The sequence below is a fragment of the Ochotona princeps genome, chromosome 7 (genome assembly GCF_030435755.1).
Source record: "Ochotona princeps isolate mOchPri1 chromosome 7, mOchPri1.hap1, whole genome shotgun sequence".
Lineage (NCBI taxonomy): Eukaryota > Metazoa > Chordata > Mammalia > Lagomorpha > Ochotonidae > Ochotona > Ochotona princeps.
This window is the reverse complement of record NC_080838.1, coordinates 42,722,817-42,750,010: the sequence shown is the minus strand read 5'-3', so window position 1 is coordinate 42,750,010 and position 27,194 is coordinate 42,722,817. Positions and strand designations below refer to the sequence as shown.

Sequence of the window (27,194 nt, the reverse complement as noted above, 5' to 3'; positions counted from 1 at the left end):
CCACCTCGGCCCGCTCCTTTTCTGACCTCACCGCGTGCGCGACTCGGCAGTGAGGAAAGACCCTGACTTCCGGCCTTCCGCCTCGCGCCCGAACGGCCGACGAAAATGTAGCGACCCGTGAAAGAACGGCGGGCGCGGTGGGCGGTATCGGGCGGCAGGACATGGAGCGTGATGTGCTAGTGAGCGGGCCTTGGTGGAGGAAGGAGATGGCCGAATGGAGGGGGTTGACTCTGCGGACTGCTCAGGCATTTTCCGCGGGCACCACAGTGGGTCCTCGTTCCCTGCCACGTGTGTGCTAGAGGCAGTCCCGGCTGCTCCCGGCTGAGCTACCCCGGAGCCCTCGTTCGCTGTGGATGTGAGTGACGTCGTGGAGGGTCCTGGGCAGGCGGACTGCGATCCTAGGGAGGGCTTCCTTCTCTTCCTCGCTTTCAGGAGAGAGCACCCAGACTGTAGGGGCTTAGCGGGGAGGCAGCTTGCATCTGTACCAGCCTTGGAATGAGGAAGTCAGGAACAGGCTTGGGACCTTTCCATGGAGCCAAGTTTAAGGGATTGGGGTTCAGGGTCGAAGCAAGGGGCGGTATGGAAAAGATAGGATCGTAGCCTGGCTGTGTGTGAATGTGTGTGTCCGAGGATGTGGGAATTCGTAGGCGCAGGGAGAGAGGTCCTTCATTTGGCAGATCCTTATGAAGTGTCCACTACATTCCAGGCACTGCTTTAGACACAATGCAAAGAGCAGTGAGCAAAGCAGACGGAAAGTCCTGTCCTGTAGCGCAAGTTTTTAGCGAGGAAGACATAGACTGGGAGGGGATAGTGCATAGTGCATTGTGGATGCCAGGAGGACTGACGGGAAGATGATGCAGCGGGGGTTATCGGTGTGGCCAGGAAACCTCTCCCTGCCATGTAAGTTGGCAGAAGTGAGAAGTCCCGTGCAGGTGACTTGGGGCAAGTGCAGTTGGGAAGGACTTGGCGGCACAACAGGGATGCCAGCAAGTCAGAGCTGGGTGAAGGCAGTAACAGGATCCCTGGCTCCTCATCACAAATAGACAAGGCTGCAGGAAGAGCAAGCCCTTAGGAAATCTTCCCTTCAACCCAGAGGAAGGCCCAGTGGATGGTAACAAATGGCCAGTCCTGTTCTTGGTGTAGTTAATTTAGGATCGGGAAACTGCTATGAACAACAGGTTAGTATTAGGTTAGAATGGCACAATTAAAATTCATGGTACTGTCAGGTGGTCCTTGAATGGATTTAGATCATATCATTTCCCTTGAGTCTATCTATAAAATGGAAATATCTTACAAGATAATGAGGATTAAATGTCAGCGTATGGCCCTGATCCATGAGGGAAGCAGCTGTGGTTTTTAAGTTTTAGGAAAGATCTGTGAAAAGATATTGACGAATGCATCTGCGGGTGAAAGAGAGGTGGTTAAATTCTACAGAAGAAAACCGAATCGGGTGTAAAATGCCCTTGTTGTGAGTCTGAGGATAGGGCTTCACAGGGCGCCTGAACACACTCCTCTTGCAATTTTATGCCTGTTTTTCATGGAGGGACGTTTTTGTACTGAAGGCTGTAGCATCTAGCAGTGTTCGCACTGTCCGCTCACCGGCCGGATAGCCTGTAGTCATTCCCTCCTCTCATAGTTACGCAGTGAATCCTCACGACCCCCTGTGTCCTCCTTGGTCAAGAAAAAGATGGCAAAAATAAATACAGATTTTCACCAAAAAAAAGAGCAGTTTTGTATTTTCCTTTTCTAGGCTTTTAGCAAAGACAGTTGATGTTGCTGCATTTGTTTTTTGTTCTCTAAAGAACGTAACTGCCCAGTCATCCCTGGAGTTAATGTGCGATGTTGCTTTACCAGTTGAGTTTTATTTCTATTGTAAGCATCTTTTAGGAAATTAGAACTTACCACTGCAGTGAGGAGATTAATTTAGGAGTAGAGGGAAACAAAGTGATACAAGCATGCAGGGCTGAAATTAGAGATCTTTCAGTGAATAATACAGCACGTGTCTAAGTGATAAAAAAGCTTTGGGTCGTGTGAATCACCCAGTGGTACCTGAAATAAAAGGTTTCCTGACTGAAGGTGTTTTATCATGGATAGAATCTTATGTTCGACAAAAGAATACTTAGTGTCTAAGCAGAATTTAAGTTTTCCCCTAAGGTCCTGTGCTGTAAAATCAAATTGAATATTTGTACTTAAAAGTTATTTCGAAGTAAGACCTTGTTTTTAAATATTCGATTCCTAACCTTGAGAGCGTGGGTCAGGGGATTTACTGTTTAAAAGTGATTACAAACAGTTTGGAGGGGAAGGGCAGTGTTACTGAGCAGGTTGTAGAGGTAGGTTTCCGCGGTATGGGTAAAAATCCATTCCAACTTTATGGTTTGGGCATCAGCTGTTGCAACTATCATGTTGTTTAGGTTTTGATGAAATTAGAACACTGAGAACAAAATTCACAGATTGTTTTAGCAAATACTAATTTCTTCATTATTAACCGGTATTTATTTAAAGAAATGACAGTTAAGGCAGTGAAAGAGCTGGTTTGGATATCAGGTAGATGTGTTCGAATCCTTGTTTACCAACTTGCTGTATGATATAGGGAAATCGACTGATTTTCCCCAGATCACACAGCTCATTAAGTGTGCCAGTCCAGAAAGGTTTGTTGACTGTAAGTACTTAAAAAAAAATCTTCTGCCAGTGCTGGTAAATTTCTGCATGTTATTAAAAAAACAAACAGAAAAGCCAACCAATATTTTTCAGGAATTTGCATGACAATAAGTACTAAGAAACTTTCCAGAATTCCTTTTTTAAAATGTTACATATTTGAAAGAGTTACAAAGAAGGAGCCGGTCTTCAGTCTGTTGACTCACTCCTCAGATGGCCACAGTGCCCAGAGCAGAGCTGGTATCTGTTCTTCCCTGCGGGTGGCAGGTGCACAGATGCTTGCTCTGTCTTCGACTGCTTGTCCCAGGACTTTAGTAAGGTCCAAAGTGGAGCAGCCAGGACTGAAAGCAACACCTATGTAGGATGTTGGCATTGCAGGCAGCAGCTTTACGCACTATGCCTCAATGCTGACCCCGGGCTTTTTATTCTAAGCAGCACTTAGAATTTGAGAAATGTTTATTAACATTTGTTAATTAGTTAAACCTGTTTGTTAATATTTGTTGACATTTCTCTATAAATGTGTCCAGAAGCCAATTCAAACGTTTTTATATGCTATCAGATAAGAAATTTGATTATTATAAAATAGACTGATTGACAGCTGTGGCCTTCCCTGAGTTTTATATTGCCAAGGGTACTTAGTTGTTGCAGGAGAAAAGATTATTCTTACCAAAAATATTTACCCACTCATCCTCTTAATGAAATTTCCTGTGTGGTGATATTGTGGCAGTAAACACTGTTACAAGTATCCTATGATTGTATGATATGTCATGAATTGCAAATTTTGGAAATTATCAAATTAGTATTTAGTTATTGCATATCTAAATGAAGAGTTTGGTCCTAAGTAGTTAGATTGCAAAATTTTTTCTGGGGTTTCAAATTCACTTGTACTTTAATGTGCTTTGGTTGAAAAATATGTATTTTTTAATTACACTTCATTTTGTTTAGTAGTTTAGGTCCATGGCAAAATTACAGAAAAAATTCAGTGATTTTTCTTCTTCCTCCGTACCTTAAACAATTTCCATCATAAAGTAATTTTTGCCTTGGTATTCGGGGTCAGTAGTGTGAGCTTGGCTCACATGGGTTAGCCTTCTGTGCTTGAGCCGGTAAGTCGGAGCAGTCCTCCAAGGACCACTGTGGGGCTTTCCAGTGGATGGGCCTTTCTGGCAGTGTCTCTGGGTTGAGGTATGCAAAATTTTCTGTTGTATTCCTGGGGACAGGAGTCTGGGGAAATACTTTACTTTGTGTTATAAACACAAAACTGAGAAGTATTGTAAAACAGTGAATGTCCATCACTCCCCTAGACCATATACCACTGACAGATTTGTGCATAACTTGGCTGGTTTATAGAATAAATTTTAAATTTCTTTTACTATCAGCCTCAATTAAATTTTTATTATTTGTTACATTATTAACCCTTCAGAAAATATGAAAATCCTATCTAGGGACTTAGAATATATTAATCCGCTATAACTTGAGCTTTTTGAAGGTGAAGATTGTATATTTACCCTGTTATTTCTTGTGTTGCCCAAATTTAGCTCGCTGCCTGACAAGCAGGGAGTTAGCTGCTGCTCATTTGCCCTATGTCAAAATCTTAGTAAAGGTTGCTTGTTGTGACACAGCTGGTAAATTCCCCACTTGCTTCGCAGCGCTGCGTCCCGTGGCAGAATGACCACTGGAGCCCTGACCCGGTCAGCAGTTCCGGCTCTTGGTTTCAGCCTGCCCCAGCTTTGATGGTTGCATGCATTTAAAGAAATGAAATACCAGATGGGCTATCTCTCTGTCATTGTCCTTTTAAGAGGAACGAAAAATCATACATCTCTTTTAAAGAGATCTTAAATATCTTTTTTTCCTTTCCCCAATAGCCTTGTGAGATAATGTAGAATTATCCTGGTTTTATGAACAGGAAAACCAAAACTCAGAGAGTTTGAGTTACTTGTTCAAAGTCTCAGTGGTATCCTTTTTGTTGGTGCTGTAATAGTTGGATGAATTAATATCTGTGACGTGCTTAGCAAGTGGCCTGGCCAATAGTAAAAGTAAAGCTAATCTCGGGTATTCCATAGTACGGTCTGTCAGGAAATTCCAGGTGGCTTTGATTGTTCATCATTACTTCATATGTGAGCAGTTGAGTGGAATTATTATTCTCTCTTCGTTCTCAATATTTTAAGACTCCATGGCTTACGTATGAAGTATTAGCCACTGACTTTATCACTGTTACTAAGGTGATTTCTCTTACTTATTTTTTTTTTACTTAAAAATTGCCTGTATTGTATGAGAGTACTTTTTTTTTCTCTTATATCATGTGTCTTCTTTCACTTATTTTGCTAAGAATAAATTCATTTTTACTGAATGTTGCAAGTGGCATACATTTCTTAGTCCTGGTCTTATTTAGCGATTCACAGATTGAAAATAAACCTTACTCTATGTAAGTTTTTGTAAACTTGCAGCCTGGTGTATAATTTATACTTATGTCTATGAACATAATTAAGTAGGTAAGTGTACAAAACACAAGGATATATTGCATGTTGTTATCCTGCAGCATTTGAAGCAAGGTGACTTTACAGTGCTTTGTGTTCTTTCTGTGGCTTTTTGTTATTATGTCGGTGGGACGCAAATGTATACATGCAGTTTAACTCTTTATTTACCCGTGATCTCTTTCTGTATGCAGGTGAGATTTTTTTTATTTAACTTTTAATTTGAAAAAATATTTTCAAATGGTTTGCTTAAAAGTGTTGATCAAACTGAATTTAGTAATCAAGTGTTAAAATATCACTTGCTGAACCATATTAGTCCTGCCTAGCTGTAAGTGCATTTTTAGTTTATAGTCTAGTATTTTGATGTTAGAACATTTGATTTTGTGAGTGTTTTCACTTAATGTCTCCAAATCCCTCGATACCTTACAATAGTGATGACTTTGAGGATAAACTCTGATTTTTTTTTTTCTTTTTTCATTTTTGGTCCATTTCATTTATGCCTTTTACTACTTTATTTATTGCATTGTTTCCTCTTATTATGTTTTTGTTTAATGTGATTGGCTCATTTTTTTTTTTGCTTCAGCTGTTTTACAAAAATTGGATTTTATTTTACTCAATCACGTCAGTGTATGCTTTTTAGATAATAGATTATCAAGTCACTAAAATTGTTTTTTCTTTGAGGCTAGGAATTTTTGTAGGACTTTTTTTCCCCCCAGATTACTGTGTTAGAAAATTTTGAAGTTTTTTTAAGTATCTGTCAGGCCATAAGTTTTATATTTGCTTTCTTTATAACCTGCTATGTATTTTTTGATTCGTTTATGAAAATAGACTTAAATGTGTTTTCATATCAGTTAAAATGCTGATTATATTATTTAATATACTAATGTGCTACTTTTAACATATTAACACAGATGTTTCTTGCACATCACTAATTCTACGTTCACTGTAATATTATTCATCAAATAGTTCCTTGCTGAAGAAGTTAAAGACAGATTATTCACTTGTTTGTGTTAACTATTTTACATTTTGAGAATTTTAATCAATATTTATTTTAGACTAAAATAGAAAAATGTTGAACTGAAAGAGTGCTAAATCTCAGGATGGCACGATTCTGAAGATAATGTGTGTTTTTTTTTAATGTTAACTTTCTTCATTTATTTCTAGTTTTGTCCCTAAAAACTTGGCTTCATAAGCAGTTGAAAAATACAACCACAATATTCTGTGGACACTTACAAATGGCAGAACTTAAAAGATGATGTCTTAATTTTAAAAATATTTTTCTAAACTTTAAAATTATCCATACAGAAAATGAGCAATTTACCATAGCTTTTCTAAATTTTATCTCTCCCTCTGTATTTTTTGCACTTACTAACAATTTTGCTTTCATAGAAAGAAGTTTGTTTGGTTTGATTTTATTTTTTTGCTGTATCTTTTAGATTATCAACTTCATAAATTATTTAGAAAGTTGGTTTGTTACATGAAAAGGTGGACATTTCAGAATAACCTTAAAAAAACCATATTGTAATTGAGCTTTTGATACAACATTGTAATGGAAATTGATCTAAAATTTAACATTTTATATGAATCCGTTAGCTAGGATTTTTTCCTTTATGAATAACTTTCACCATTTATTGAATACCACGTTTGTTTAAAATCAAAATTATTTCAGAACTATTATTGTATTTGAATTATAGATTGATATAAAATCAGGTTTTAAAAATTATTTACAGAATTATGTTGTACTACAAATTATGAATTAATTTAAGAATGCTTATTTACCTTTTTCTGTATTTTAATTTATAGTGATTGTTATAAAAACTGAATTTCTAAGTTTCTATAAAGAGCAGTTAATGTATTGATGTTATTTTTGTGTATGCATATCCATGAGATTTTTTTAATACCTGTGTCTCAGAATAGTAACTCTTGAAAATTATATGTAGTCAAATAAGCAGTAGAAATATCCAGTGTACAAAGTATCATAAAAGGAAAGAATGAAGCAACTATTGTTACTATAGAATACATACCAGTTATTTGGAATTACTCTTTTCTGTTAATGTAGTCATGACATAATATTTTGCCATATCTTAAGCTTTTGAAACACTCCCCAGCCTTAAATGTTTTCTGCATTTTGGGGCATAGTAGGCATTCTTTTTCAAACAGAATCAGGAGTTAGTTTTGTTCACGTTTCTTAAGGTGTTGATGTGTTACAGTATAGCTTTTTTCGTGCTCCTTTTGCACACAGTGTTCTGTATGATGAACTGGTCTCTTCCCCAGGATCATTTTCGATTCTGTCTTTGTGCCTAGGTTTTTCTGCCGTGTCTTGGGAAAAATGGCAACAAATGAGGCAGTTCTGAAGAGACTGGAGCAGAAGGGTACAGAGGCAGACCAGATCATCGAGTATCTTAAGCAGCAAGTTTCACTTCTGAAGGAAAAAGCAAGTAAGAAATCTAAAACTCTCTAAGGAGATACACACAATGAATGTCCGTATTGCCAAGCCAAGTAAAGACGGTTACAACATAAGTTATTCTTTGATCATTTTGATGATAAAGTTTAGGCTCCTAATATTTTTAGTATATTATTCTAGGATTAAATTAGAGTGGTATATGGTGAAGCTATGACATTCAGAGAAAACGGGGTAAGACTCTCACAAGATGATGTGCTTTAGAATAAATTGGTCTAGCAGGTTACAAAAGAAGAAAACTGGTGAGATTGAAATGAAGTACTGCTTCTTATATGGAGGAGAATGTATAATTTCACACCACTCTACTAAAGCATTTTCTGAAATGAATTTTGTATGAAAATATATCCTTGAAACTTGAATTTTAAAACTGCTGATTTATTAAAAAAAAACAACAACTTATTTTTAATTAAAAAAAAATGTGTGAGAAACCAGAGTTAGAGAGTTTCTCTCTGCTGCTTTACTCTGCTGATGCCCACACAGGGGGCGGTGGGAGCCCAAGGAGCCCAAGGTGGGAACAGGACATTTTCTGAGATACCCTTTGGGTGACAGTCTTGTGGGTACATGTTAGCATGAAGCTAGAATGATAGTAGAACCAGGACTCCAACAGAACCGAGCCTCACATTGGCTCACAGTCTTAATGCCCCTGCTTTAGAATGTTTTGTAAAATTTTTAATATCCTGTAAAGAAAATATTTTAGACAAAGTGGCTTAATTATACGTGTAGGTTAAATATGTGTATTAACTTTATATATACTAGAGAAGAGAAATAAAGAAAATAATTTATATGTGCAAGTAATAATGTGTATTTCAGTAAGTAAATTGTTCAGCAGGATTCTGCTGCTAGAAATGGTATAGGAGGATCTCAGGCCAACCTACTTTCCATTCCTGGAATCCCTAAAAGGCAGTAATAGGTACAGAGCCAAGGAGTACAGGTACATTTTCAGTGTGCCTTTGTTTTGCCACCTCAGATGCGAGAATTAGCTTTTTTTTTTTTTTTTAAGATTTATTTATTTTTATTACAAAGTCAGATATACAGAGAGGAGAAGAGATAGAGAGGAAAATCTTTCATCCAATGATTCACTCCCCAAGTGACCACAATGGCCGGTGCTGTGCCGATCTGAAGCCGGGAGCCAGGAACTTCCTCCAGGTCTCCCACGCAGATGCAGGGTCCCAAAGCATTGGGCCATCCTCAACTGCTTTCCCAGGCCACAAGCAGGGAGCTGGATGGGAAGTGGAGCTGCCGGGATTAGAACCGGCGCCCATAGGGGATCCCGGTGCGTTCCAGGCAAGGACTTTAGCTGCTAGGTCACGCCGCTTTTAATGATAAACTTGATACACCCATTATGATGAGTGATTTCTTAGATAAAACTCTGAGTAAAACGAGGTAAAACTTGATCTTCAGCTACATCATAAAATCATCATTTAAGAAAAATGGTTCAAAATACTTTGTATTTATATATAAAGAATAGTTAGACTCTAGGCCCAAATTATTATTAATAGGAGTTTCAGCTGTATAAATAGACAGTCAGCCACCGGAGCATTGCAGGATGTAAGACTGTTGCCCGTTCTACACCACAGGATATGTGGCATCTCTGACCTCTATCTGTGAATGCCAGTAATGATGCCAACTTGGGGAGCAGTACTAACCTCACCAAGAATAATTGTTTTTCTCAAATTGGTGTTTTGATGTACCCAATGCTGGCCTTTAACAGATATATTCTATTTTTGAAAGATCTTTGCAGTTACTTTACTCACTCAGTGTCTGACTCTCCAAGCCCCAGACCTTAGAAATAAATTAGTTTCATTTTAAACGTAGGGACTAAAAAAGAAATGAGAATATTTTTGCCCTATGCGATACCAGACATTTTTGATGTTTGAAGAGATTTTTGATGTTTAATTTAGTGTATCTAGTACTCATACACATGAACTTTTAAAATTATTTGCAGAAAAAATGTTCTTATTTTAACTTCCACAAAGTTTTGAGTATCTTTGAACTTTACTCTTTCTTACAGTTGATCTAGTTCTTTTTTGCCCTCTGCTCTAGCCACTGTGATGAAAGGGTGGTAATTGGACTTTAGTGAGTATCCTTAGTAGAAGGCAGGAAAATGATAAATCAGCAAATACCTTACCTTTTCTATCCTCTTTCATATTCTCTGCCTTTCCTTTTCTTGTAATGCAATTAGCTTGAGCACCTTTTTCAGTGCCGAGTGCTTGACTTCTCATCTAGCTCCCAGCTAATTACGTGAGAAAGCAGTGAAAGATAGCCAAGTATTCTGGCCCTCATACACATGTGAGACCCAGATGGAGTAGCAGGCTCCTGGCTGCATCTTTGACCAGTTCTGGCCATTGCAACTCTTTGAGGAATGAACCTGTATATTGAAGATCTTTCTCTTTGTGTCTCCCTGTCTCTCTATAACTCTGCCTTTCATATAAATGTGTGTACACTAAACATGTACAATTTTTGTATTTATTACCTAAACAGCTCAGTGAGAAGCTGTTGTTTAGCATTTATATTGTTAGATACTGTAACTACTCCTAATATGATTCAGGTTTACAGGAGGATTTGTGTAGATTCTAAGCAAGTACTGCACTGTGTTGTAAGCAACTTGAGTATATGCAGTTTTGGTATTTGGCAGAGGGGTCCTGGAACCAGCATCCTATGGAGACTGTCAGATTATTCTCATAAATATTAAACCAATTAGAACTGGTCAAGCATTTGATTATTACTGTTTTCCTTACTATAATTCTACTGGCAGTGCACCCTTTAAATAATATGCATAAGAAAACTTGAAAAAAAAACACATACCTTTAGTAGACTTTCTCAATCCCAGTTCTGCAGGCCACTTTGCGAGAAGAGAAGAAACTTCGAGTTGAAAATGCAAAACTGAAGAAAGAAATTGAAGAACTAAAGAAGGAGCTAATTCAGGCAGAAATTCAAAATGGCGGTAATTAATCTGCACTAATAATACCATTTAGTATCTTTTGTGTTACGTGCTGGTTTTCTTAGCATTATAGCCACCCAACTGCACATCCTTCACAGAAGAGAAGGTGGATATGTAGAAAAGCCAGTTGTCTTGCCCAAGTTAACATGCAAAGTGGTAAAGCTAGGATTCTGAAGCCTATAGCTTTAACTTTTCAAACTATCCTTCATCTTCTCATTGTTCCATGTTGAGCAATGAAAACTGCTGAGAGCAGCTGTTACTACATTCAGTTACCGTTTATTAAGATTTACTGAATTCAGTGCTTTACTTGTATTACTTATTTTTTCTTCCGAACATTTGCACACAAATAGACTTGTATTATAAATGTGGAAGTTAAAGATTGGCAATAAAAATTCTTTACCTAGAACCACATATTTTTAGTTCTCTAAGTCCGTAAATAGTTATAATTTTAAACATGTTATTGTAGATTAAACTTAATAATTTGCTGTTTTATTTAAAGTTTAATAGTAGTGGTTCTGTTACACCCTCAAAGTAACACTTGAAAAGGCACTTGACTGCATTGTAGGAAATTCTGGGTGAGCTGATGCCAAATATAACTGAAAGCATCTCTTTCTCATTGTCTTTACCAATATTCTGTCGGTGAATTTTTCTGAATAACACTTAGCTTAACTGAAAAAAAAGAGGCTTGTGTCTGGGTGCTGTTGATTAAAAAGAGTAGTATTTGTCAGCGGAAAATATGATACTATTTGATGTTTTCCAAGTCAGTAGTTTTGGAATACAGATACAGTTTTCAGTTAAAGTATTAGCATTGTGAAACTGCTTGCCACTTCACCTAATGCTAGAAGCTTGCTTCCATAAACATTAATCTTTCAAACTCAAAATTTGTTAATGAAATGTTACATTGAATTTGTGGTTGAATTAATGTGATGAATTTTGTCATATGGTAAAATTTAAGAGTTCACATTACTGAAAGAAGCAGTACCCTCGAGAGAACTGAAAAAAATACTTCAGAAAAAATGATTTGATTTTTACCACGATATAAGCCGCATAACATCCCTCACAAGAGCATATTTTACCAAGCTTCATGTGAATTGTGTTTAACATTTTAAAACTGAACAACTTTACGTTTTAAAAAGTTGCTTCATGAAACAGAATACAAATAATACTGTTTCTCTATTAATTGTAATGTGGAAATGGCTAATGGTAAAATACTTGTTCAATACAAAAGAGAACCTGAGTGGAAAAGATTGCGTAAAACAGAAAGTCTTAATTCGCTACCTCTTGTGTCATGGTCTAATTTCATTACCACTGGTTATCTCAAATCCATTTTCTGTAACATCACACTGTACTATAAAATTCACTTTAGGTTTTTTATGAACAATAAATGAGTAAAGCATTTTGTAAAGTACTTGGGACAAAGTAAGCCCATAATAATTGGTAACTATTATTTGTGTTTTTCTCAATGCAATAATTTGTAGTTAAATGGGGATTAGGCTTTCTTTAGTCTCAGTAAATATGTGACTTTCTTCTTTAAAATAGTTAATATTTATGAGTATAAATACGTACTTTAAATTTCATGGATTGCTTTAATATAAATGACACCATCTATTTACTTTTCTGTATCAGTGAAGCAAATACCATTCCTTTCTGACACTCCACTACAAGCTAATTCTGTAGCATGTGAAAATGTGATACCTTCAGCGCCAGTGACAACTGCATCATCTGGTACCAAAGAACAGGTGAAAGGGGGAGAAGAAAAGAAGGTGAAAGAAAAAGTGGAAAAGAAAGGTATTTTTTTATAAATATTTATTTTATTTTTACTGGAGTGTCAAATATACAGAAAGGAGGAGAGACAGAGAGAAAGATCTTCCATCGGTTGATTCACTCCGCAAGAGGCGGCACCAGCCACAGCTGAACCAATCCACAGCCAGGAGTTCGTAACTTCTTCCGGGTCTCCTGCACGGATGCAGGGCCCCAAGGCTTTGAGCTGTCCTTGACTGCTTTCCCAGGCCACAGACAAGGAGCTGTACAGGAAGCGGGGCTGCCGGGATTAGAACTGGTGCCCATATGGGATCCTGGTGCATTCAAAGCAAGAACTTTAGCCGTTAGGCTACCATGCCAGGCCCAAGAAAGGTATTTTTGTCAATATTTGTTAATATTGTCTATGGTAATAATTATGATACAAAAAATAATAAAATTAGGAATAATATGATATTGGAACATGGAAGCTACATCCTAAGGGATGTGGGAATGTTGACTAGTTTGCCAAGTAAAAGTGGCATTTTTGGCAGAGAGAACACCACAAGCACAAATCACAGGAAGTGAAGAAAGATGTAGAAACTCATGCAGTTTGATATGACTGAAATCTGATTTCTATTTGGAACATAATTTTAGGAAGTTAAAGTTAGGAATTGAATTAGGACCTACAGTAATAAGGACCTGTAGGAATAAAAGAAAAGGACGTTCCAGTCAGAGCAGTGTTTGAAATAAGGCTTGGAGGGATTAAGATTCCAAAAACTGTATGAGAACTGAAGCAATATCACCACCTTTTTTAGACAACCACACCTGAAAACTGTTTTGCAGCAAATCACTGAATTTTCTTTTTTATAGGAGAATAATATTTCATTGTGGATATGTACTATGTTCTTTTATTTCTTCATCTGATAATGGGCACCTTGATTATCTCCATATTTTGGGTACTGTTCGTGTTGAGTGAAATGAACGAGGCACAAAAAGACAAATACTGTGTGTCCTCCCTTAAATGTAGAGGGTAAAAGTAAAGGAAAAGGACAAGACAGAAGTATGCTGAGAATCCTTTCTGGCTGTGTCTATAAGGTATATATAAAACATAATGAATTTCATGTTCAGGCTTGGGTCCCTCCAAGATACCTTATTACATCTGTGTAAATAGCTTCCAAATAGAAAAAAAAATGTAAACATTAAAAAAATATATAAAATGCTGTCTTCACGAGCATTTCAGATAATTTCTTCTAATATGTTTGATTATACATTTCTGTGTCTCTTGGGTATTTACTACTAAAGAAGTCTTTACTGAAGAGATCGAATAATGCCCGGCCGTATGTCTTCCTTTGCAAACCAGCTCGTGCAAGTTGTGAATGTGCTTTATACAGACTCTTGCTTTCCGGCCCTAGGCAAAGATTTTTTATTTATTTATTTTTTTTTTACAAGAAAAACTAATTGGAAACCAGGAATACGAATCCTCTTTTCAGATTGTATTTTGACCCAGGCTAAAGTAATCACATGTTCATAAGCTCTACATTATTAGCATATTAATAAAATAAGACTATTAAAGCAGAGTCAATCATTTTTTTTTCTGTTGAAATAGTTGCTTTGAATAAATCTAAAAGCTTCGCCGTAAGTCTTCATTAAGAAATCAAAGGAATAGTTCATTGTATACTTATTGGACTATATGACTGAAAAGAGAAAATTTAACAGTGAAGTTGTATTTTATGGTCAGTCTTTTCATCATCTGACTAATGACCTGGTTATTCTTTCTAAAGGAAGGATCTTTCAACCTCCACAGTCCCATAACATGACAAAGGATTTTTCCTGGATCAGAAAATGCAATTTTTTTTTTAATAAAATGTCTTATAGTAAATTTACTGTCAGCATTTTTTTAGACAACTACTCTGCTATATCGCAAAAGTATCTGTACAAACTGTGTGAACAGGTGAATTTTGATGTGTTCCAGTAAAACTCCCTTTTCTCTGATTGTTTACCTATTCATGAATGCTTTCTAGGTGAGAAGAAGGAGAAAAAGCAACCAGCTGCAGGAAGTGCTGACACTAAGCCAATAGATGTTTCTCGTCTGGATCTTCGAGTTGGTTGCATTATTACTGCCAAAAAACACCCCGATGCAGACTCGCTGTATGTAGAAGAAGTGGATGTCGGAGAATTAGCCCCCAGGACAGTTGTCAGTGGCCTGGTGAATCATGTTCCTCTTGATCAGGTAATGTGTGCAACTAAAATTATTGTTGCATATATTTGTTCCTTTTATTTCCTCTTTCCTAATGTCTTTCCATTATAATTTCTTAGCAGTTTACCATATGACATGAGCCAGTATGTTGGTTTAGTTGATTAGTTCGAGTGTGGTGAATTCCACCAAAAGTACAGATATAAAGCCACCAAAGAAACACCAAAATTAAGATGAAAGTAATGAGAAAAGAAGGAAGAAAAAGATGTTATTATTTTCCATATTTAAAAAGTTTTAGATTGTACATTATGTATTACAAAAACTTTTTATAATACCTAACAGAAAATACAAACCATTGAATTTTTTAATGAGATGTGTAGTCTTTTAGTTTTTTTTTCTCCCCCTCAGGTATAAAAATATTTTTTTCCTATAGAGAAAACTTTTCATAATTTTAGATTAATGCTTTCTAGATTTGTGTAAGAGTGATTTAAAAAAAAATCAAGGACTAATGAAAATTGGTGATGGGACAAAAGTGACAGTACTGCTGACTGCTGCTTCAAGATTACTTCGATATGCCTTCTCATGTTCTATTTGCTTCTCCTAGTGTATCTCTGTTTAGTAATGGCCTTGTTTACAGTTCATCTTTTGTGAACATCGTGGGTAGTTACTTCTTGTCATCTGACTGCAGGGCTGAGTGTCAAACGCCTGTACTGGTCAGCTTTCTTTCCTGTTGTCCATGCAAAGCGGAATGTGTCTGCCTGCAGTACTGCTCAGGTTTTAGTGCCATAAGATAGGGTGGAAATCGAGACAAAACGGTTGGGCCAGGGAAAGAATGCAATTCCACAAGTTTTGGTTTTGTTTTAATTTTTTCAGTTTTAATTGTCCGTTTAAAAGGCAAAGTAACACACAGAGAGAAACATACAGGCCTTCTGCCCACTGGTTCACTTCACAAATGCCTGCAATAGCTCAGATAAACCAGGCCAAAGCCAGGAGACAGGAACTCAGTTCAGGTCCTCCAGTGTAGTGGCGGCAGCCATGGGATTTGAGCCATTGTCTGCCCAGCCTGATCTGCCCCCAGTTCCAGCTCTCACGCTCACCAGCAGGAACAGTGACCCAGCAAGGGAGTCCCCCACTACCCCCCTACCAGGCTCACACCTGTGTGGCATGTGCTGGTGGGTGGTCCATCTCACCTCCACATTTGCCAGTGGGTCCTGGCCTGGCCTGGTCTGTCCCCGTTTAAGCTCGCACTGGTGGGAGCTGCCACTCTATCACAGCCCCAATGTGAACTGGCTGGTGCTGCAGCCAGACCCAACCTGTGCTGAGCTCTGTCTTGGTTCTCAGATCTGCCAGTTGGTGTTGAGAACTGCCCAGCCTGGCCCACTCCCAGACCTGAGCCATATGTATGACAACAGGTACTATAACATGGTCTGATCTGGGCTGCTCTTTGCCTTGGTCCTTGAGCTCACCTTCAGAGATTGCTCCCTGGCAAAGGAGATCCCAGGATGCTTTACTGGGTCTCCTCTCAATGGCAGAACTTGTCCTTGGCCCGGGCTGATGTAGTCCACCTCATGCCCTGGCAGGAATGGTAGCCTGGCCCAACTGGCCCGTACCCAATCCAGTTCTTATGTTGGTTGTTATGGCCCGGCCACACCTAGTCCACACCCTGACGCAGCTCATGAGGCCCAGTAGGAGCCGAAACCTAGACCAGCCCTTCCTTCGCCCACTCTGGCCTCAGGAGCACCAGTGAAGACCTTCTATTTTAAAAAGATACATAAATTTCACTTCTAACAAATTGTATAATATTGCTGAAGGTTCATTTCAATGAACCTTATGTTTGAATAAATGATCTATTTTTCTTCATATTGCAAAAATAGTATTGCAGTGTATTAGAAAGTGTCCGTATAGTGTAGGAGAAAACATGCATATGTAAGAGAAAAACATGCATATACAGATAGTGCATTTATTTTAGTCCTCAGAGTAAGGTAAATGTTTGCATGCCTTTGGAGTTTTAACCCTTTTAATAGCTCTTTTAAATTCAAGATTATTTACTTCATTTTTCAAGGAATAGGAAGATTAGCTTCAAAGAGTCGAATTCAGTTAAAAGTATCTGAAAATTAAAGCCATAGCTGTTGAATCAGTTTCTTTACTCATTTAGTAAATGTTTGACATAAATTTGCTCTTTCAACCATAATGTATTATCTGAAGGACTTGTCTTGCTTACGTTTATGCAAGACTTCATAACAATAATTGAAGATTTGGAGTAGAGATATGTTCACGAAAGTAGAAAATTTGATGTATAGCATATTAAGTACAACTTAATGTGTTCCAAATTATTCTAGGCTGGTGTTTATATTAGTACCCAATTTATGCTTCACACAGATGCAGAATCGGATGGTGGTTCTACTTTGTAACCTGAAACCTGCCAAGATGCGAGGAGTCATCTCTCAGGCAATGGTGATGTGTGCTAGTTCACCGGAGAAGGTTGAGATCCTCGCTCCGCCCAATGGCTCTGCACCTGGAGACAGGATTACTTTTGATGGCTTCCCAGGTATGTATTTATTACTCACTACTAAAAATAATTTAGGAATTGCTTTTTAACAGCATTTGTCAGGTGTAAAAGCTAAAATCAGGCTCATGTTTGATATATGAAGCTATATTTAAACTAAATGACTATCATAAAATATTACTGAGCTTTTTGGGGTTGGCTTAAGATGACACAGTGAGTATAATGATGTACCTGTCTTTGCTAAAACAGCAAAGAGTTTTTGGGGCCCTGCGCGTTCCAGAATAAAACACTAGAATGAATACCTAGTGGAAGCGTGTGGCATGGGTAAAGAACAGAGTAGCGTGCTGCAGAATAACTGAAGGAACAGACCTTCTCGGAATGTACCAGGAAGACAAGGTCTGAGTAGTTCAGATTTGGGGCAAATTTGCCAAATTTTCAAAATCTGTTGTTATACTAGATATACTTAATTTCAGAATGTAAAGAAGAGCTGTAAGTGTAAATTTAATTATTTTAGTCATTAAATGAGAGTTTCATTTTATTTTGCTTCTTTGTGGCAATGGAAGTGCCTTTCACAGCGGGAGGCTTCACAGTGTGTGAGAAAGTTTCTTCAGGTGGATTTCACAGCGCCAGAGAAGCGAGGTGGAGGTAGAACACAAGGAGGGAAGGTCTCACCAGAGAACAAACAGAAATCGAAAGCCTGCATTTTGCCAAAGCCATTCACTTGACCAGAGTAATAAGAAAGAGGGAAACAAATAGAATAACAAATAGAATTCGGTTTAAAAGAATCAGTGTGGAGAATTGCTGTCAAAATAACTCAGTTTTAATGGGATAACAAGATTAATGTGATTGTATTGATACTATTTTTCCTTATGGGTTAACTCTGTGGGATGAATTAGAGTTTGAAGTTTGGAGTACTAAGAAGGAAAATGTGGATTGAAGCTTGGCATGATCGTCTTGAAAGTTCCACCCTTCTGATCAACAGTAGACTTCAAACAGAGAGGGCTTTTTGGTTTTCTTTCCAAATAACTCATGACATTGAATGCATGTACATGTCTTGAACATGGGAATGTGGAAACCAGATGGTGTTTGCTCTACAAACCTTTTTTTTTGTAAATTGGGTTTTGATCTAAAGCCCAGTCTGAACGATTCTCAAAGACACCTGATGGGTTCTGCTTCTAAGAACGTTTGATCACCACTGTGCTCCTGCAGAATTAAAACACTTGCTGAAGTCCTCCACCTCGGAGTGAGCTATCACATAGACACTTGTCTAACCTAAGTTCTGCTGACAGGTCTGATTTACCAAGTCAGAATAGGGTAACAGTAAAATTAACCTTTTACAATGGAGAAAAATGTCTAAAATAAATGAATCTTGGCTTATTTTTCAGATCTAATGTATCTTATTTAAATAGTTTTACTTTTTTGACATAAATTGTAAAGTCAGGGGCCCAGCATGATAGCCTAGTGGCTGAAGTCCTAGCCTTTGCACGTTCTGGGTTCCTATATGGCTACTGGTTCATGTCCCAGCTGCCCTGCTTCCCGTCCAGCTCCTTGCCTGTGGCCTGGGGAAGCAGTCAAGGACGGCCCAAAGTCTTGGGACCCTGCACCCGCGTGGGAGACCTGGAGGACACTCCTGGCTCCTGGCTTCAGATCAGCTCAGATCTCACCATTGAGGCCGCTTGAGGAGTGAATCAGTGGACAAAAGATCTTTCTTTCTCTCCTCCTTTCTGTATATCTTACTTTCCAATAAAAATAAATAAATCTTTAAAATAAAGTTTTAAAGTCAGCTTTTCGAGCTGAAGGAGATCATTTACTTCAACTCACTGTTGCAGTTTTAGAAACTTGAGATCTAACAAAGCATATACTAGGTTAGGTTTTAGAGAAATAATGCGTATTCCATGGACTTGTTTGAATCCAGTACTTTATCATTTTTGTTGGTTGTTGTTTACTGTGAATTAACAGTAATTAATGAAACCTTATAGTTCTTTTATTACTATGATCATTCTTACTCCCTTGCAGAACTGACAGGTAATTATTTCGGTATTTGAGTCTGTTTTTACTATCAGAACATTACTGTTTAGCAAATTGAACGAAATATTTTCCAGGGGTGGATGCTGTGGCACAAGGAGTTGAACTGTCACTTAGGATGCCCACAACCCATAATCAGAGTGCCATTTTCAGTCCTGGCTCCTCCCTTTCCCTTCCAGCTTCCTGGTAATGTGTCCTGGAAGGCAGCAGTTGGTAACTCAGCTGCATGAAACCGTGGCTGTCGTGGGAGACTTGGATGCACTGTGAGCTCTTGACTTTGCCCTGGCCCAGTGCTGGTTGTTGCAGGCATTTGGGGAGAAAACCAGCCCAAAGGAAGATCATATCTCTGTGTGTAGCTCTCTCTTACTCTGCCTTGGAAAGATAAAAATAATTATTTGTTTTAAGAACTGTTTTCCTAACTTAGGTGAGAGTTTAGTAATCCAGCATGGGTGTCTTCCTTTTCCTATATTCCAGAATCTTTATAGATCATTCTGCTCACTTGTGTGTTCGGGTTTATGTTCTAAAACCTGTTATTTCCCCTAAATTCATACTTTTGCCGTGTGCTATAAGAACTTAAATATGTAGTGATTAATGTGAGGGGACTTTAAATAGTTCATGGAAATATGGAATAAAAAGATGTTTATTTTTGTACACAAAAACGTGAATGCATATGTGGAATTCTCAAAAACTTTGTGGAAAATGCTATTGGGAAACCCTAGAAGATTTTCAAGGTTTTTTTTTTTTTTTTACACAAAAATGAAGGTATCTCTTACCCATTTTCCACAACACTTAACCCCAGCTGAATAGCATCAGACAATAATGAAATTGGGGCTTTGAGGTCTGTTAGTATTCATCTTCCTAGCAGTCCTTGCTTCTGTAGCAATAAGTCTAAAAAGAAACAGCAGTTGCTACTGTACAGCAGATCTATAGTACTATGCTGCAAAATTGGTTTTTATCCTTTTCCTGGAGATGGCTGTGGTTTATAACTGCCCTGTTTTGATTTTGGGTTGACATGGGATGTTTGCCTATCTTCACAGGGTACAGTGTCGTGTTTCTACACACACATGCATTATACCAAGCAGCTAGCTTTCCCTTTTCCTTATCTTCTTTGCAGCCTCTTATTGTTCTTAAATTTGATTATGCGTGTGTTAGGCCTTAAAACTTACTGCTTCTGATTATGTTTTGGTCAGCATTATCCAACACTCTTCCCAGGTTTTAGTAATTGCTATTCTAAGTTCTGTTGGGCTTGCCTTTTTTTTTTTTTTTTTTTTTGCTTTCTTTAATGTCCACATTTGAGAGAGAGCACATGGTATTTGTCTTTCTGTGTCTGGATTGTTTCATATAACGACCTCTAGTTGTTGCAAATGTTGGGATTTCCCTTTGTTTTGTGGCTGAATAACACATCTTTGTGTGTGTGCCAGTTTCTTTTCGTTGTTTTTATAGTTGTTTATTTATTTGAAAATACACCTAGAAGAGAAAGAGGGAAAAAGAAAGAGGGCAATTTATAATCACGGGTTTACTAACGAAATATCCGCAGAAACCTGGGTTAGGCGAGGCTGAAGCCAAGGCCCACAAACCCCAGCTGGGTCTCCCACGCAGCTTACAGGGACCTGAGGACTGGAGACCTCATCTGCTGTCTCTTAGGGCACGCAACAGCAGGAAGCTTGTTGGGAAGTAGAGTTGGGAACTCTGTCCGAGGTACTCTGCTCCCTGTACTGTCTAACCCCAACACACACACAATTTTTCTTCATTTATTCATCAACATCTTGGTTGAATCTGTTCATTAGCTATTGTAAATATAGGAATGCTGATATCTCTTTCATTTATTGGTTTTATTTCCTTTTGATAGATTCCTAGAAGTGTGGTGCCTGGGTCATATAGCAAATCTCTTTTTACTTTTTATATTTTGAACCACCTTTGTAGTCTCCATAAAGGCTGTACTGATTTGCATTCCTATCAGCAATGTAAGTGGGTTCATTTTTCCACATTGTTGTCAGCAGTTGTTAGTTTTTGTGTGTTGTGTGTGTGCATGTGTTAGCCATTCTGACTGAAGTGGGATGAAATTGTGGTTTGGGTAGGTATTTTTCCCTGATCACCAGTGATATTGAGCATTTTTACATGTATTTGTTGGCCATTTGTATTTCTTCTTTTGAGAAATCATTTCCTGTTCCGATGTTTTGACATGCAATGTTTTATGTTACATGTTCTCTCCTACACTGCATAGCGCTAGATATCTGCTGACACACCTTGATATTCACAGATGAACTCAGTGTTTAAAAATCAGCAATTTTTGTTTTATGTATATTTATATACACACAACTCATCCTCATATTTATGTAATATGGTAAAGAACTTCCAGCTGAACTGTTGTAATAAATTAGTAGTTAATAACAAAACTTGGGTTTAACTTTCGAACCCTTTTTCCTTACATGGCAAAATCGTGCGTGATCGCTCTTATTTCTGCCAGGTTGATCTCGCCCCACTGTTGCAACAGAACTGCTCCCATCAGAACCAGCACTCTGCACTGGAATGCTGGCCCTCAGTCCTTGCCCTAAGTAACACGGCTTCTGGCACCACTCTTCTGCCTTTGTATGAGCTTGCTGGCTCTCCTCCTTTTTCCTCATCTCCCTGACATTTTAAGTTGGAATACTTCAGATTTTAGAAATTGGCTTCTTCTTTTTGGAAAAAGTTTTGTTTTTGTTTCTGTTGCTGTTGCTTTGTTTTGTTTTTGTTTCAGAGTGAGGGAAAGAGAGTTGTTCTGGCTGCTGATTTACTCCCCAGGTGCCTGCAGCAGCTTGGGCTATACCAAGTCAGAGCAGGACCCGGGAACTCCCTGAAGTTCTCTATGTGTGATAGGGCTCGGTATTCATCATCTGCTGCCTCCCAGGCGCATTAGCAGGAAGCTGGGATGAACCCAGAGGCGCAGCTCAGTCCTAGGCACTCTGATTGAGGGTGTGGGCATTCCAAGCATTGTACCACAATTCTTGCTCTCCTTTGTTTCCACCAAAATTTTTGTCCATCTCTTGACAGTTTTATCTATTGATTTGTCTCAGATGCTCAATGGGCTTTTTTGTTGAGATATTTCATTCATTTCCCTGGAGTTCTGTTTTCCAACATTTTCCCATCTGACTTGATAGCAACTGCATTTTCTTTAGGTCACTTAACTGCTTTTTCCTGACCTTCAAAAACTCCTCGTGCCTCTGTCTTCTGAATATGTCTATACTCATTCCCATCACCATCGCTATCACCCTAGTCCCAGTACCAACAGGTCTTATCTGGGTACCTGCAAAAACCTACTATAAATCAACTCCCTGTTTTTGCCTGCAGCCTTTTCCCATTACACATTTGCAACAGCCAGAGTGGTATAGATAAGACCATAGTCCTCTGCTCGAAATTATTTAGAAGTTTCCTTTTTCACTCATAGTAGAAGCCTGAGTCTTTGTAGTGTTCTGAGGCTTGTTCTTCTATTTAAATCTTTCAAATGTCACATTTTTCTTTAAAACACATCATGCTAATATACTGTACATTGTTTATAATCTGCCAGTGGAAATGTAAGCATCATAAAATCAAGATTTTTCTTCTTTAAATTATCCTCTACCATGTTCCTAGCATCTAGGATAATGCCTGGCATAAAAATAGTAGCTCATTAAATGAGTCATTGAATACCTGTAAAGTTACTAGTAATGCTGTTCTCGTAAAATACCGTACTTGGAGACAAGTCTTGATTATTTCCAGGGTAATTCTTATCACAACACCAAACCACTTTTAACAATTGGTTAACTTTGCAAAATTAATTGACTATTTATGAGGTTACTTTTTAGTTTTTGTACCACACTTGGCAGTAAACACATCAATATAATTCATAAATTAACATAATCAAGCATCCGGTAACTGTTGGTATTGTTTTGACCACTTTGGATATCATAGGGAAGTTGATTGTCAATGATATAATTAAAATGGAATTTCCAATTCTTTTCCAGACCTGTGAGTTTTTAGATCTCTGGACTTTGTGTTTGTTCCTTTTACAAATTTTAAATGCTATGGAGATGGTTACAGCTTTTTACATTTTTACAAGTGTTTTCTGGACTTTGTCCTCTCTAAAGTACTTCCTGTTCCCTGTATGATTTGTTTAGGATGACTTGACCTAAAATAATCTCAAAATGATTTGTTCGCTTACAATATGTGTAACCATTTCCAAATGGTGATTATTGGCAAGCATTTAGCAATTTCAGAGGCTCGGCGCCTTTTAGCTTTAAGAACTTACATTGTATCATTGCTCACCTTTTAATAGCATTGCCTCAAAAGAAAATAAAAAGATTGAAAAAAGAAGATCTGCAAGGAAGAACTAGCACACAGAAAGTACTGAAAAGTTCTCTGGGAAACAGTTCGTATTAAAAAGAAAATCCTTTTTAAAAATGTGTGATTTTCATGGGAGATAGTTAGAACTAATTTCAATGTAGCTTTATATCCTACAAAATAGTATATACTTAGGAAAACATTTTGAGGAAGCTGAGGGTCAGCACTGCATTCATGGCCTTTTCAAGTCTGATTTAGACTCAGTACTTTTTATCAATGTTTAGTTGTCTAATAATATCTCAAACCAATGGCAGTTATTTTTAAGATGAACTCTTAACATATCAATTTTGCCCATATAGTTAGAAACAAGTGAGATTGTAATTCGTAGACTACAGAATAGTATCTAATGTTTGTTGAAATAGAGATGGTGCTAGTTTTTGGTATTAACATTAATGATAGACATTTATTTAACATTGTTTAGTTTATCAAACATTTTCATAGTCCTTGTCACTTGATAAGCATAGAATGACTCACTAAAGTCTCACAACAACATTCATAATATATAGAAATGGAATCTGACATGTTAAAGTTAGCCATCAAATTTTGGAAATTGGTTAGACTAATTTACAGTTCATATCTTTGTTCCTGGATAATTATTACAGTCTTAAACATAAAGTTTAAGTCTCGGATTTTTGCTGCACACTTGCTCAGGGTCATCTGGGAACCTTTTTGAGCCCAACTTTTTTTGACCATAAAAAGTGGTTTTTAATGGAACTTGTCTCATGTGAGTTGCGCGAGCTTTAAACTTTTGAAACACGTAGGCAACTCCCTGGTGTTCTGGGTTCTCAGTTGGAACCTCTGGGCCTGCCGTAGTCCCATAGTCAGTCTCCTGGTTTTGCTTTGCATGGTTTGTACAACTGCGGCTGTATAATTCACTGGGCTGTTTTGTCATCTGTAGAAACCTGCGGATTGGAAGGCAGTCTTGTGTGCTCTTGCCAATTTTGTAGTCACTGGAAAACTAATAAAAAAATAAACCCACATGGACAAATGTTATAAATTTTTTTATCTCTGTGTATATTTGAGCAGAAAATAAACAACACTTTAAATAATAAAATGCAATCTCAATATAAAATCTAAATAGTTACAGAACTTTAAAAATTCCTTTGATTAGGCTTCAGTAATATCCTTTTTGTTTCTTCTAGGAAAATCACTGTAGTTCCGAGACTCGTTTTCAGTGTTTTTTTGAACTTATTTTTTATTCCCAGAATTAGCAAACATCCCAGGCTAACTAGGCTGTGTTCAACTTTTCTTTCTGCTTTCTCACCATTAAGTAGAGGAATCGTATGCCTTGATAAAATGAGTCTTTTACATTTTCCTTACAGAAATTTGGGAAACAATTTTTGAATCATATTATTAGCGGAAAAATTTATCTTCCACGTGGCAGCCAGGACAAGCTCGAAGTGCAAGGGCCTGGAAAGAGGAAACTCCAGGAGTGTTGGGAGTATTGTTAGTAATCTGTCTTGTGCAGGTCTTTATTTTTGTTATGTTTTTGAGTATTAATATATTTAATGAAAAACTTATTAAAACTTCAGATGGAAAGCTATAAAGCTAATTTTGTCAACATTCCTTCACATCTACAATCCAAATTCCTGCTCAGAGCTAAGGCTAATTAATGTTATCAGTTTGATTTGCACCATTCCAGATCTGTTTTTGTATATTTTCTAGTCATCTCTACTGACACATTTACACACACAAACGCAAAAAAGCTCATACACACATGTCTTTAACTATATACACCAGAGATTGGCCCATATCTGTTCTTATGTTTCTGCTTCCCTTCCTGTTAGGAACCATCCCCATGGTGTAATTAATGAGCCAGTTGATATGGCATAATTACTGAACCAATTGAGATAAAATTGCCTTGATTTTAATTTTTTTGATATAAATAATATTGTGATAACATCTTTGGATACATAAATTTGAGCACATGTTGAATATTGCTATCGGAGATGCTCCTAAAAGACTTATTGTTACATACATTACAATTTTTTTGTAAAATTTGTCAAATTGCCATCCAGAATGACTGCTCCACTTTACTCTGAGTGGGTGAGAGTATTTCTTCCACTACATTAACAGCAGCATGGGATTTTTGTTACTGTTTTTCTGAGAGGTCAAAAAAATTACCCTTTTTATTTGAATCTGCTAGGATTCCTGTGTAGCAAAAGCTAGGAACTATTTTAAATTGCTCAGTGAGTTGAGCACCTTTTCAAATGTTAATTAGCCATTTGTAATTTTCTTTCCTATGAGTTGCTTGTTTAATTACCTCTATTTATTTGGAGTTGGGGGGTGTTTTTGTTTTATCTGACTGTCTACCATGATTTTTTTGCTACACTAAGAACAAACATTAACCCTTTGTCATAGACAGATACAACACAACTTGAGAGGCAAAGATGCAGGTCATTAGAATTTCCAAACACAGTTTCCTCCAGGCCGTTTTGGTTGCATTTCCACAGACCTGCATTTGGCTTCTCAGCCATTTGATAAGATCCTCCTAACCTTTCTTCATTTCCTTCCACCTGTGCAAGGGGCAAAACCTATCAGGTTTGAAAGTGCCTTTGAAAAGCTGTTGTAGCCCCCACCCACTTGCCCATTTCTCTGAATCCCCCCATCCCTCAGAACATCCAACCCTAAAATTATCGAAGTCCCAACTTGCTGGAAAGCTGGGCCTCCACCACATGCTTCCTCTGTCCACTTATGGTAGCTGGCCGCCCCTTTGCATTGGTTTCCTCTCTGTGAGTGCGCTCCCTGTCTTTTCCTGGTTCTGGCACACTTTCCTAACACTGCTGTTGTAGGCTGTCACTTGGCTTTTTATGTTTTGTAGCATCTTAACCACAGTCCAAACTCCCTCCTCATGATATGCCGTCTGAAAATATCTTTATGTTGAGTTTCCTGAAGACAGCAAACCAATGTTATTTTTAAAATGTGAACACTAAATTTTATTTTATATAGATTAAAATTCACCATGTTTTGCTATTATTTATTTGTAGCTGATTTTGCTGACCAGTGAAGAAATTAAAAATTAAAATCAAAGATCAATTAAATTAAGATATATCAAATCAGGAAAGCAATATGATTGTCTTTTCATTATATAATTTGTTTCTCACAATAGGAGAACCTGACCAGGAACTGAATCCTAAGAAGAAGATTTGGGAGCAGATCCAGCCTGATCTTCACACTAACGATGAGTGTGTGGCCACGTACAAAGGAGCTCCTTTTGAAGTGAAAGGGAAGGGAGTGTGCAGGGCTCAAACCATGAGCAACAGTGGAATCAAATAAAATATTCCCCTTACTAAAATACACTTGATCAAACTTTAAGCAAAATAAAAAGTTCTATATTTGTCCCTGGCAGCCAAAATATGACTGGTTATTTTTGTGTTATTTCCCATTTAGAGTTCACTAGTCTTTAACCTGGTATATATTGTTTCTGATTAATTGGAGAAACACTACATTTTTTCCTAGATTTTTTGATCAATGATAATAGAGGGAAGAAATTGTCTATGTCTTGTGACTTTTTTGTTTTTGTTTTGAAGATATTGGTTAGTAGGTCTTTTTGTGTACATACCTAAACAACTTGAAATAGGTTAATATCTAGGTTTTTATAATTTGTGGGAACATCTTGCATGGAATTTCAAGATTTTGGTATATTGTGTAGCTGTGTTTTAAATGTCCTTGACTTTAAAAACAACAACTTGGAATTTTTATCAAACTTATATCATAATCATACTGAAACTTATCAATCATATGAGATAAATGTATAATCTAGGAGCCATTGCATTTGAGCATTTGTGTTTTATTGCCAAAGTGACCCTTGACTTATTGCAATTAAAGTGTCTAGAAAGCTAAAA

General features: G+C 37.5%; 1 protein-coding gene across 2 annotated transcripts; it reads left to right on the top strand.

Annotated features, from left to right (window-relative positions):
• Positions 1-59: 59 nt before the first annotated feature.
• On the top strand, positions 60-27,194 carry AIMP1 (aminoacyl tRNA synthetase complex interacting multifunctional protein 1). 2 transcript variants are annotated; one of them, XM_058666973.1, is made up of 7 exons: positions 60-179; positions 7,431-7,564; positions 10,418-10,531; positions 12,155-12,316; positions 14,290-14,498; positions 16,842-17,010; positions 26,459-27,194. In XM_058666973.1, the coding sequence occupies exons 2-7, from the start codon at positions 7,456-7,458 to the stop codon at positions 26,623-26,625; spliced, it is 930 nt and encodes a 309-aa protein (XP_058522956.1). In that variant the 5' UTR covers positions 60-179; positions 7,431-7,455; the 3' UTR covers positions 26,626-27,194. The 2 variants fall into 2 exon arrangements, with proteins under 2 accessions (XP_058522956.1, XP_004594331.3); XM_004594274.3 differs by having other exon boundaries at positions 122-355.